Source organism: Dicentrarchus labrax, unplaced genomic scaffold (genome assembly GCF_905237075.1).
Source record: "Dicentrarchus labrax unplaced genomic scaffold, dlabrax2021, whole genome shotgun sequence".
Taxonomy (NCBI): Eukaryota; Metazoa; Chordata; class Actinopteri; family Moronidae; genus Dicentrarchus; species Dicentrarchus labrax.
In genome coordinates, this window is record NW_026136720.1 from 9,870,731 (window position 1) to 9,883,594 (window position 12,864).

Consider the following 12,864-nt stretch of genomic DNA (forward strand, 5'->3'; position numbering starts at 1 on the left):
AGTCAAAATTTTGAGAAAGTTTCTCATTATTTTGAGATATTAAGTCATTATTTTGAGATACTAAGTCATTATTTTGAGATATTAAGTCAATATTTTGAGAAAGTTTCTCATTATTTTGAGATACTAAGTCAAAATATTGAAAGTTTCTCATGATTTTGAGATATTAAGTCAAAATATTGAAAGTTTCTCATTATTTTGAGATACTAAGTCAAAATATTGAGAGTTGGTCATTGTTTTGAGATATTAAGTCATTATTTTGAGAAAGTTTCTCATTATTTTAAGATACTAAGTCAAAATATTGAGAGTTGGTCATTATTTTGAGATATTAAGTCATTATTTTGAGATACTAAGTCATTATTTTGAGATATTAAGTCATTGTTTTATTTTGAGATATTAAGTCATTATTTTGAGATACTAAGTCATTATTTTGAGATATTAAGTCAATATTTTGAGAAAGTTTCTCATTATTTTGAGATACTAAGTCAATATTTCTCATTATAATGATTTCCAGAATGTAATTCTCTCCTCACATTGGCGGTAACGGGTTTCCACATATACATTCCTCTGTTTTCTTGGACCAGTGAGTAAACCTCGGCAGTCGGCTCCGCGAGAAAAAAAAAAAAAAAAAAAAAAGAAGCTTAAACATTTTGAAAGAAGCTAGACTTGTACGCATGCGCAGTTCACAGGTACGTGCGAAGGAAGAACAGGAAGCGAACCGTTTCAGAGCCCCTCCGCTGCGGTCCACTCCCGTCCTCCTCCCGTCCTCCTCCCGTCCTCCTCTGGCACTGATACCGGCTCCGCTCGGCTCCTCTGAGTCGCTGAAACGCAAACAGGAGAGCCAGCTAAAGCGAAATCCGCGCTTTGTGGTCAACTAACTACAATATTAGAGACGTGTAAAAGAGGGGAGCAAGGGCGTGTTGGAGAAACAAGACCTCCTCCTCCTCCTCCTCCTCCTCCTCACTCACTCGCTGGATGCTAAAGCTCGGTAGCCTTTGCATGCCCTAGCTTGGAAGTTGTGTTTTTTTGCAGAGCTGGGTTTTTTTTTATTTTAATTTTGTATTTATTGATTAATTAATCGGGAGAGTTGAGGTGAGGAGGAGAAGATGGGATGCACTCTGAGCACGGACGACAAGGCGGCGCAGGAGCGGAGCAAGATGATCGACAGGAATCTGCGGGACGACGGAGAAAAGGCTGCCCGGGAGGTGAAGCTGCTGCTGCTCGGTGAGAGAGAGGGAGGGTGGGGGTGTGTATTTACTGGAGAGGGTCTTTCCTTGTGTGTAAAAACTCGACCCAGCGTGTTTTTAAAAGATGTTAAATTGGATTTTGAGGTTTGAAGTTTTACGCGAGCTGCGGTTGAAGAAGTTGTTTTAACTTTGGTGGTTAGCAAGTGGCTAAAACACTTTAAAAAATGGGAAATAAAGGACAAGTTGGCGCTTCTTGTGGTGCTTTTTTTGCTTCTTTTCCTCCTGAGATTGCTAATTAACACCCAGCTGAGTGATTAAATGGAGGGTTTTAGTTTTTCCAAACCTCTATCTGAGCTAATTTAGCTAAGCGATTAGCTGCTTAGCTTACGTTAGCACACCCGACGCTAGCTCGGATTAGTTAGCTCACAGACGAGAAGCTCAATCAATCAATCAATCAATCAATAAAGCGTGGATGTTCGCGTTTAATAGGTGGTTTTTTTTGTGTGTGTGTGAAATGTACACAGTGTTGTAGGTGTTGGTTCACATTGTCTTCATTATTCCAGTTTTAAGTTCAGTCGCAAGCTGTCTTCCTGTTTCATGAAATAAATACTAACGCACTTTTAGGCCGGATGGCTCGAGTCTGCCAATGTGGAAGAAGTTAGCTCACATTTTTAAACAGATTTTCAACAAATGTTCGTCCATTTGATTTAAAAGTTTGTGTGTGTGTGCGGGGGGTTTTTATTTTATTAACGTTAAGTGGTTTTTGGTTTAGAGGAAACGCGAATGAAGAGGAAGGCTTGAGGGAGGGGGAGAAAACAAAAAAGAGGAATTACCCACATTAGCAATGTAATGATTATTTTGTGTACTGCTTATGGTAATCCAATTATTTTATTCAAAACGAGGTTATCTGAGAGGGTGCCTGAGGGGGAACACATTGATATGGTCATTTGAATGTGGTGTCCGAGCAGGCAGAAGCTTTCACTCCCATTTCAGTCAGCTAGAACAGGCAAATACGTCCAAAAACTCCTGTCACACAACTGTAATGCAGATGGTTAACACAACATTAAAGTCACATGATGATATATAAACTCCCCTAATTTTATTATCTATTATCCATATTCACATCCCTTTTATATCAGGATTAAATCTCACAGCTTTATCTGGGATTGTTTCATTATTTCAAGACTGCCACACCTCTCCATTCTTGATATTACTGGCAGCTAATGGCCACTGCTGCTCGGTCTCAGTCAAGAAAAGACGGGCCAGAGGTTGCATAGCAACTTACGCAGCAATAAGCATCTGTGGCCCACTGTACACACACACACACACACACACACACACACACACACACACACAACAGAGACAGCTAGTGCCTGCTAACTGGATTTCTGCCTGGACAATGCAGTCTACAAGCTGTTATGAAAATGCAACAGTATTCGGCGTCTTTATAGTTAATTTCTGCTCAGGAAAGGGTGTGGGGGTGTGTGTGTGCGTGCGTGTGTGCGTGCGTGTGTGCGTGTGTGTGTGTCATCGCAGGTATCACAGTTCTGTTTTCAGACATGTGACTTCACCAGAGTCACAGACGCTGTACATTGCTCTGCTCCAGCAGTCATTTCTTGTATGTTTGTGCGTCATTTGAGATGGACCTGATTTGAATTTTCATGGTTGTGGTTCCTTTTGTGTCACGATTCCCACAAGCACCTGCATGAGATGTCCGGGATTGGTTTATGGATTTGTTGTTTAATGGTGGGTAAATTACCATATGTCTTTCAACACATGGGTGTATTTAATTTTCACGTTTGTAATGCTGGATGCCTTTCTTTTTTTTTTTATACTGCGCTCAAGACGGAGATAATAGAGCTTTACCGTACGTGCTTATTGCAGTTTGCCGCTCTGTCAGGCATCCCACTGGGGATGTTTGCATTAATGCAGTAATCTGCAAATGACATGCTCTTGAGACGAGTGTTTTGAGTAGGAGTACTGCCTCAGATGTAGACTGTTTGTGCTCTCAACAAATGCGATATACTAAAGATTGATCTTTGTTTATGTGTAGCGGCATTTTCATGTACAGTAGCAGAGAAAAGGCGGCACAGGAGAGATGCAGGCACGGTGTCTATTGTTCACTGGGGAGATATCTGCGTCTCATATGGCCTGAGGGGAATGCGTGTTCCCTGGTCCAGCCAGTGTAGCCCTATTAAACACACTTCCTCTATGACACATTTTAGACACTTCTTCCCCTTTTTTTTTTGCCATAATTGGCATCCATTAAGCCCTTTAATTTCAGCAGCTCAGTGAGGTGTGAGTGTGTGTTTTGGAAATTAAATTTGTGTTATGATGTTTGCAGTAATATTAGCTCTGTGTCTGTGGTGTGTGGCTGTTTATCATATGGGACAATGAATTGGTGAACAGTTCTCTTCACTGGGGAGCTGAGCGTCCCTGCAGAGGAAAGGTAATTAAAATGTTGTGTGCTCAGCTGAAAACATGCCTGTATCTCAGAGGGAGCTGGGGAACTGTATGAGAGACTAAGTACCAAACACTTCTTTGGATAATTAAAATCACAGTTTTATACCTTTTATTATTTATACATTTCTTATTATATTTATTAACTTTTACCTTTTATTTTTTTAAGGCTGTGATGGCATCATACTGCCTCACATAGCATCGGTCTCACACAAATCAAATGGTCCATATGAGATGCAGCTCTCCAACCAGCCAGTCTGATGCAGCATGAGTGTCTAACCCAGGGATGTTTAAGCTGTTAATAATCTCATTGCCAAGAGGATCCAGTTGATTAATCCAATTGCACTGTGACCTGGCTAAACCGGGCCTTAGGCACTTCTTCGCCGCATTCGGTGACAGTGTAGCTTCTGATAAGCTGCAGGTTAAAGTTAACACTTTCTTGTGTGTGTTTGGCAGAGATTGGTCTAAATAGGTGGGGGGATTTAAGCTGCCATCACAGCCCATTAATTAACCAGTTTATGCATGATTGTTGTGTTTTGGCGGCACAGTGAATAGTAATTGCTGTAGTTTTGAATTCTATATCTATCTAGTTTTGGGTTAAAAGTGAAAGAAATTTGGGCCAAACGGTAGCTCGCCTGGTAGAGCGTGCACCCCATGTAGGCTGAGTCCTTATTGCAGTGGCCCAGGTTCAATACCAACACCAACCTTCCTGTCTATCTTCACCTGTCCTGTCACAATAAAGGCATAAAAAGCCCCAAAATAATATCTTTAAAAAATAAATCATTGTAACCTCTGTAAAAAATGCAGGCAATGTAGCTTGAAGTAACTGTAGTAAAAACTACAAAGATTGTTGTAATAAAGACATGAATGTGTGGTAAAGTGACCCTTTCTGAGGGGTTTATTCCCTTATCAGACATGTCGCCGGTCAGTGAATGTGAAGCAGAGCAAAAACAAACCGTTGACAAAATGAAAACATCATTTTACTGTGATTTGTTTTTTTCTATTGACAACTGAAACACATTGAAACTAGAATGACCCCTTCAAGTATTCTCACACAGATAAAAGAAGCTTGGTGTCAGAGAGCAAACCCGTTTTATTCAACAGAAAATATGAAAACAGTTAACAAAAATTTGCTTGTGGTGTGTTTTATATCACACTAATCAGCAGCCTTTAACTTTGGGTGTTATAGTGAATACTGAACCTACTTGTCTGTGATTTATGCTTAAAATAATTAACATCAGGTGACTGTAATGTAATCTTTCTCTGTTTCAGGTGCTGGAGAGTCTGGAAAAAGTACGATCGTTAAACAGATGAAGTAAGTTTTGATGGTCAACATCACATTTAACGACGCACCGACCACGGCACACAGCTGACGTCAGACTGCGTACAGAACAAATTACACACTTATATGCACCTCATCACCCAACACTTCCACTGTGTGTGTGATATCAGTCATTTGTTCACTCACTCACTGTTCCCTACATAATGGAGGCTCAGTATTTTACTCCGTAGTGAGCAGGAAATTGATACATCAGACACCATCATCATCATCATCATCATCTTGCATTGTCACAGGCAAGTTTTATATTAAATAACTGTAATTTTCTGTAATCTTTTGAAGGTGAAGCATTGAGTTGGATTTCTAGCAGGAAGTAGTTTACTTGTTATACACTAGATTTCCAATGTGGGTAGCACGATAAGACTGCAACTAATGGTTATTTTCTAGATTAATTGTTTGGTCTATAAAGAAACATGTAAATGGTAATGGACATTCAGGTTAATATCATATAAAACAGAGAAAAACAGAAAATCTCCATATTTGAAAGGCTGAAAACAGCATTTTTGCATTAGATATCATAATATTTGCTCTCTATACAGGCATTTGTCAATACTTTTACAATAAAAATGCCAGCAATTAAGAATAGGGAGTTTTTTTTATTAACACTGCTACAATTCCTTCCATATTAGATCAATAAAAGTTCAGTGTTTTAGTATTACAATTAGAGACACATTGTTTAATTATGATTTATACATTTACGTAACTTTAACTGTCTCTTTAACTATTTAAAAGCCGTTTAAAATAATCACACACATTTGTATTGTATGGTTTCATTGAATTCAAGCTGTGGTTGCAAAATATCTTTCAGTTCCCCTTTTTTTTAAGACGGGGCTTGTGCAACAACCAATAAGTCAGTCAAGCATAATAAACAATGTAAAGAACAAGTGCTAATGTCCTCTTTCTCTGTGTGCCAGGATCATCCATGAAGCGGGCTACTCAGAGGAGGAGTGTAAGCAGTACAAGGCCGTGGTCTACAGCAACACCATCCAGTCCATTATTGCCATCATCAGAGCGATGGGACGCCTCAAGATTGACTTTGCCGATGCAGCTAGAGCAGTGAGTGATGGGAGACAAAGCTGGCATTTCCACTGTTTCTCGGGATATTACAAAGTTGTTTCTTTCGGTGCAAATATATAGCCCAGTGGTATAAGGGCAACGACTACTTAGTCATATGTCACCCTTCCCTGCTGGGCAATTTTCCTCTCACTCCCTCCTCTGCAGCAGGTCAGAAAGAGCTGGTAGGGGTTTAGTATCACATTCATAACACTTCATTAGAGCAGCTGCTTACTGACATGAGAACTGTCCGTGGGTCCTTCAGTTGGCAAGAGCTGTGCTGCTGATCGGGACATTTTTAAAGTGCTTGTCCATGGACAGAAGAGCTGCCTGTCAATACGAATACGAGCTTTACAGTATTAATCAGCAACATGTTTTCCTTGATTTTTGGAGACTTTGTGTTCATTGGTTTGGTGTTTTTTTTGTTTAAGTATAGTATGTTATTACCACATGACGCAAATAAATACAGCGCAGACTGCCAAGTATTTTATTTCTTCTTTTTTCTAAACAGACCTTTTCCTTTTTGTGAAGCCTTTTTTTCCCTGGCATAACAAGAGGCTTAGTCATTGCCTCAGCGTGACTGGCCTGGCTCTGTCATCGTGACCAATTTTAGACCCAAAGCTTTTCTTTCTAGATTTTATGCTCTTATCAATTTTTGGCCAAGGACCTGCTTAAGACACTGTGTAGCTTTGGAAATCTAATTTAATGCAAGTGTCATGGCTAAAAGGACTGAACTAATTTGTCATTTTTAATTCATCGCTGGCATTGTCTCCAAACAGGCGTGTTTGTCAGTGGCAGAGGGCTCATGCTGTAATTGTATAAAAAGGGACTGCAAATCTGGGGCGCCTGGGTAGCTCACCGCGTAGAGCGTGTACAAGGCCGAGGCTTCACCGCAGCGGTCCGGATTCGAGTACTGCCTTTCTTGGCTCTCGCTGCTGTCTTCTCAATAAAGCAAAATCACCCCCTCCAAAAGAAACATGACTGCAAATCTAAATTCTGTCAATTAATATTCATTTATTTATTGGACCTTTTGGACCAAAAGTACAGGGACAATACTCCTAAATTTTGCTTTGTTTTGTCATTAAATGCACTGTAAACATTAGCTCCGACACCAGTATTGGAAATTCTGCTGATACTGACTAAAATGTGGTATCAGGTATCGGCAAGTACGCATGTCGGGCATGATCCGATACCATGTAATTAATTTGTCCCGAAACAGAATCCTGCTGCTTCCCAACAATGTCCCGTTAACCATTTTTTTCCCAAGATAGCAAAGTCATGACCCTGCCCTAGTCTGACCCTGAGAAAGTTTAACCTGACCCAGGTCATACAACAATAGCAATTATACAGACATAGTAGTATACATTTGTTACCAAAATAATAATATATATGTTTGTCTCTGTTTTAATGCACGTGTATTGTATTGTTATTCAGTATCAGTCAGTGTGTGAAGTTCAAGTATCAGGGAGGAGGAAATGTAAAATACACACATTCAAAGCAAAACTGACTAAGTTATATGGAAAAAAACTTGTGGATTATAACTTCAATTGGTCTTTGTCTCTTTAGGATGATGCACGGCAGCTGTTCGTCCTGGCTGGATCAGCAGAAGAGGGCTTCATGACAGGCGAACTAGCTGGGGTCATTCAGCGGCTGTGGAAAGATGGAGGAGTTCAGGCCTGCTTCAGCCGCTCCCGGGAGTACCAGCTCAATGACTCTGCAGCATAGTGAGTTGGTTGTACTGACATGTTGGAGGAAACTACTGTGGGACTGTACTGTTTTTTTAACCTGGTGTCAATCTATCTCTCTTTTTGACTTTCCTCTTGCTAAAGCTACCTGAATGACTTGGACAGGATATCCCACGGTGCTTATGTGCCCACCCAGCAGGATGTGCTGAGGACCAGAGTCAAAACTACTGGTATTGTGGAAACACACTTCACTTTCAAGGACCTCCACTTCAAGTGAGTAACAGTTAGTCCAGGTCATTTAGCTGTATATACATGATGACTGGTGGTTTTCTCTTCTAGTCTGGGCCTTGCTCGGAATCACCACCCACATCTAAATTGAACAGTCAGAGTTTAGTAGGCAGGATTAAGAATGGGGACATCATTTTCCTACATGTCCCCAGGCTTATTTCCACAGTTCAGCCTCAAGACTAAATGAGACTGCGCTTTCTCTACTAGGGAGCTTGTACATGCCCTACCTGAGGAAACTAGGCTTGCTAAATCTCTTTCATCTTTTTAATCCCTTCTAAAAAAAACATGTTAATAATAAGGCTTTTATGTCAATTTACATTTATTTCCTCTTTATCCTTGTGATTGATTTTACTTTACTGAAAACAAATCGCTTACTGACAGACCAAACATTCCCAGGTCTTGAATCAAATGTAGATAATGGAGTTAGAAAATTGTTATGAAATAATCTACACTTCAGTAAAGTGACAGTAGAGGTGGAAAGGCTTTGAGTCCTATGTCCAAGGATCCTCCTCATAATATACTATGGCTACGGGCACCCAGATGGCTCGCCTGGTGGAGCTGGCGCCCCATGTGCCGGGGCTGCGACCATGGGTTCGACGCCGGCCTGTGGCCCTGTGCTGCATGTTCTCCTCTCACTCTCTCTCCGCTTTTCTGTTACTCCTCAGCTGTCACCATGGATTAAAGACAATGAAAATCCCCCAAAAATATTGAAGAAAATCATAATATACCATAGCTACAGATAAATATGGAGTTATAATCAGTGACTGAATGATTCATCTTAATTAGTGAATATTTAGTTTGTGTGGTATTTAATGTTTATCTGTGATCTTTTCTGCAGGATGTTTGATGTAGGCGGACAGAGATCAGAGAGGAAGAAGTGGATCCATTGTTTTGAGGGAGTCACTGCCATCATCTTCTGTGTGGCCCTGAGTGACTATGATCTGGTTCTGGCTGAGGATGAGGAGATGGTAAGACCTTTCAGACCTTTCAATACCCTGATCAGTTCATGCAGCTTCTCTGGTTGGTTACCATTTCACGTCTCTCCTCTCATTCAGAATCGAATGCACGAGAGCATGAAGCTGTTCGACTCCATCTGCAACAACAAGTGGTTCACAGACACCTCCATCATCCTCTTCCTCAACAAGAAGGACCTGTTTGAGGAAAAGATCAAAAAGAGCCCTCTCACAATCTGTTACCCAGAATACGCAGGTGAGAGAGACGCATACATTAACAGAGCAGGTGCAACTTTAGGACCTGGTAGATGAAATCTAACTTTCAATTTTGTTTATCAATCAAGATGAACAGACCAGCAGACCTTCAGCCCTTAAAAACAAAATGTCTTCAGTCATACCGTCTCAACTCAGGACCTGTTTTTTTAAAGGTTTTAGGAATGGTAAAACAAGGTCATTTAAATCATAAATAATGTTTTACAGCTCTTAAAGCCCCCGGAGGGTTTGACCCAGGAAGCCCGACAGTGAATAAGTTGAAAGCTTGTCTGAAATATCTGCAAAATAAAAAAAATCTACCCCTAGGGGTAGAAACTTGGGGTTAAACAGTTTTTTTTAGTGGTGATTGGTTTTGGACTTTAAACTGAGGTCACATTCAGCCATCCATAGCCCCTTGTTGCCGACTCAAAGGTGTGGCAATCTCTACAGCTGACACAAAGATATTTCTTCATCCTCTCTGCTCTGCACTCTTGAACTGTGTGGGCTGCTTTACGTGTTTTAACAATGCATCTTATTGATACCCGTATTTCACAGATGTGAACGTGTCATCAAAATCGAAGCCTGTTTGACACAGATTCTGTGTGAGCAAAAGATAAACGACCTCTCCATATCTTAGTCATTGTATAAACTGTGAAGAACATTTGTAGAAATGTCCTTACTTTGCATACAATAAGTGTGCATGCAAAATTATATTTGTCTAGAGGTGTTTTAATGGAGAAAGCAAGGAATCAAATAATTAAAGTTTATTTATATAGCATCTTTTTAAAACAAATCAAAGGCAATTCAAAGTGTGTTACTAGCTATTGACATGATGTAGATACGACAATTAAAGATGGGTAGGTTAAGATAATAAAATATAGAGCTATGTTATAGAGACCCTCCATGTAAATCAGCTTCAGATAACAAAAAATATGTAAAAGTTTTAATGCAGCAAACACAAAAACCTGTGCCTTTGCTAACCAGTCCGCTGACCGACAATTTATTGGTGTCCATCAGTGCTGCGCGTCTCCTAATTGTGTCTCCTATGTCCTCCTTCAGGCTCAAACACCTACGAGGAGGCAGCCGCTTACATTCAGTGCCAGTTCGAGGACCTGAATAAGAGGAAGGACACCAAGGAGATCTACACCCACTTCACCTGTGCCACCGACACCAAGAACGTGCAGTTCGTGTTCGATGCCGTCACTGACGTCATCATCAAGAACAACCTGAAGGACTGCGGCCTTTTCTAAAGGTAACGCCTGCCGCTTCCAGGGCCGAGCTGCTGTGGGTTTGTCACATTTGTCTCCTCTAATCATGGCGTCTTTTTGTTTGCTCTCTTCTTTCTGCTCAGGCGACCCGGTCGGCCGGCTTACCAAGTGACTTTGTTCAAGGGGACTCGGACTGGAGGGAACTTCAGGGACCCTGCTGAGAATGTCACTTTTAACCTCTTATTAACTTATGTTCATCTCTAAAAGTTTTAAAGACGGTGTGTAGAAAAAACATTTTGTGTAAAGTATTTGTACAACTGTCTGCGGCGGGGGATTTTTCACGGTTTTTAAAATGTGCTTGTTTTACCTTTATTATCATTATTTTTATATAAAAAGGGGGGCTTTGACATTTTTTTTTTTTTTTTGGTCCATGATTGAACACTTTTTTGTCTTTTTGTTTGTAGGTGCTTGTGCCTTGCATGCCTTAGTTGCAGTGTTTCCTTTTTTGTTGAGTTAGATGTTAGGTTTATGTAGATGTTGAGCCCCCGACCCCCGACCCTCTGCAGTCCATATAATCTATTTCTTTGATTATTTCATTGTCGCATAACTTTTGCCTCCTTGGACAAACAAGCAAGACCAAGTCACTCTGTAGACCAATTCACTCTGACATACTGTGAGAGCTGTGCGTAAACCTTTTCGGATGTGTGCTGAGAGTGTGCGTGATTGTGTGTGTGTGTGTGTGTGTGTGTGTGTGTGTGTGTGAGAGAATGTTTGCACAATATAAAACAAAGGGACTTTATTCCTCTACTTGTCATCCTCTATCAAAGTTTTATTTTTCTAATCGACCAAAAAGAAAAAAGAAAAAAGCTACTCTCTCTAATTAATGAGTGCACGTTGTTGGTGCGCCGCTACAAACTGTAACATTCCTGATTGAATCACGTAAAGAGAAGCTTTGATAAGAGGATGCCAATGGCGGCCTTGTAGCAGACAGTAGGACCATATGTAGATCTGTGTTCAGTGCGTAGACAGACGGTTAGGTGGCACTGTTATTGATCATGATCTGTGATGGTTTCAAGTTACATATCCCCCCTATACCCCAACCCTCTGTTGTCATTGGACGGGCACATTAGTGGACTAATCTCCATGATTTTGCTAATAAAAGAGCTGCTGTGGTAAAACCATGGCAACTTATGCAATAAACACTTTGCTCTCATGTGGTGTTTTTTTTTGTCTGTGTGAATGTTTTTGTTTCTACTAACAGGAAAACATTTGACCGATAGAGCAACTGATTGTTTTAAAGATAAAATATCAAATGTTCTTCGACTCCGGTGTCAGAAGTAGCATTTTTTTCTGTTTTGTTTCAATGTAAATTTAATATTTATCTTTTAAAGACCTTTTCATGTCACATTTAATAGATACTTTTCCCTAATGTGTCATTTTTTAGACAATATTATTAATAGAGAATAATCGCAGGTTAGTTGATGTATCACTGCAGACCTACAAAACATGAAGTTGCTTTTGAAAGTTATTATTTGACCATCTTATACCCTGATGATAAATTAAATATGTTAACCTACATGAAATGTGTTCTACAGTTTAAGTAAAAACTAAAAATATCAAACTACTGTTTATGTTTGGATCTGAAACTACAGAGAGCAGCTTCACTTAATGCCTTTTTCTTAGTTTTTGGTACAGTGAGCAGCAGAAAGCCTGAAATGGATATATGTTTGCATCGTTAATGAAGTCTTTGGGGGAAAGTAGTTGTAGAAAAATCCCTGTAGAAATGTTCAAAGATGTATAAAAACAACATATCAGTTTATAATCAATAAACTACTTTAAAATTCTTAAAAGTAAAACTGCTCTGTCTCTCTGAGAAGTCCAGGAATCTATGAATATGTATGTTCTTGTCAAAGTTGAACTGTTGCACACAGGAAGTCTCTGGCTTCACTAGAAAGTGCATTTGTTAATGTATGTGTCCTACAAGCTTATATTTCAACAGCACATTTGTCTAAGTTAACTTAAAAACTACCTACAGCAGATTAATATTAAAACAGCCTTCAAGTCTCTTCACATAAATCATTCTGCACAGTGAAACATTTTTTAAGTGGAGGGGGGACATCTACCAGAACTATTCAATAGTAAATAGTTCCCTCTAGTGGTCACACTGAGTAACTGCCTGTAATGACCAAGACTGATTGCTGCTTGATGGTCATAAAGGAGACAACTGAGGGAAATCTAATCACCAGTTCTAATATAATTAACATAGATTGTTCCTGACAAAGATGTATGGGGTTCTTTCATATAAAATCTCCATTGGAAACGCCCCAAGATTAGGACTAATTAATCCTGAACTGAGAGAGTGATTTTCTTCCAAGCTGTGGTGATTTAAAGCAAGAACTGTGGCGCAGAATCCTGTCCAGTATTCATGAGCCGATCAACTGC

At 39.9% G+C, this 12,864-nt stretch overlaps 1 protein-coding gene across 1 annotated transcript; it reads left to right on the top strand.

The window, feature by feature from the left end:
* The first annotated feature begins 695 nt into the window (after window positions 1–695).
* Window positions 696–11,622, top strand: LOC127352976 (guanine nucleotide-binding protein G(i) subunit alpha-1). Its single transcript, XM_051381893.1, has 9 exons — window positions 696–1,221; window positions 4,917–4,959; window positions 5,898–6,039; window positions 7,603–7,760; window positions 7,866–7,994; window positions 8,848–8,977; window positions 9,065–9,218; window positions 10,274–10,466; window positions 10,566–11,622. The coding sequence occupies exons 1-8, from the start codon at window positions 1,104–1,106 to the stop codon at window positions 10,462–10,464; spliced, it is 1,065 nt and encodes a 354-aa protein (XP_051237853.1). The 5' UTR covers window positions 696–1,103; the 3' UTR covers window positions 10,465–10,466; window positions 10,566–11,622.
* The last annotated feature ends 1,242 nt before the right edge of the window (window positions 11,623–12,864 follow it).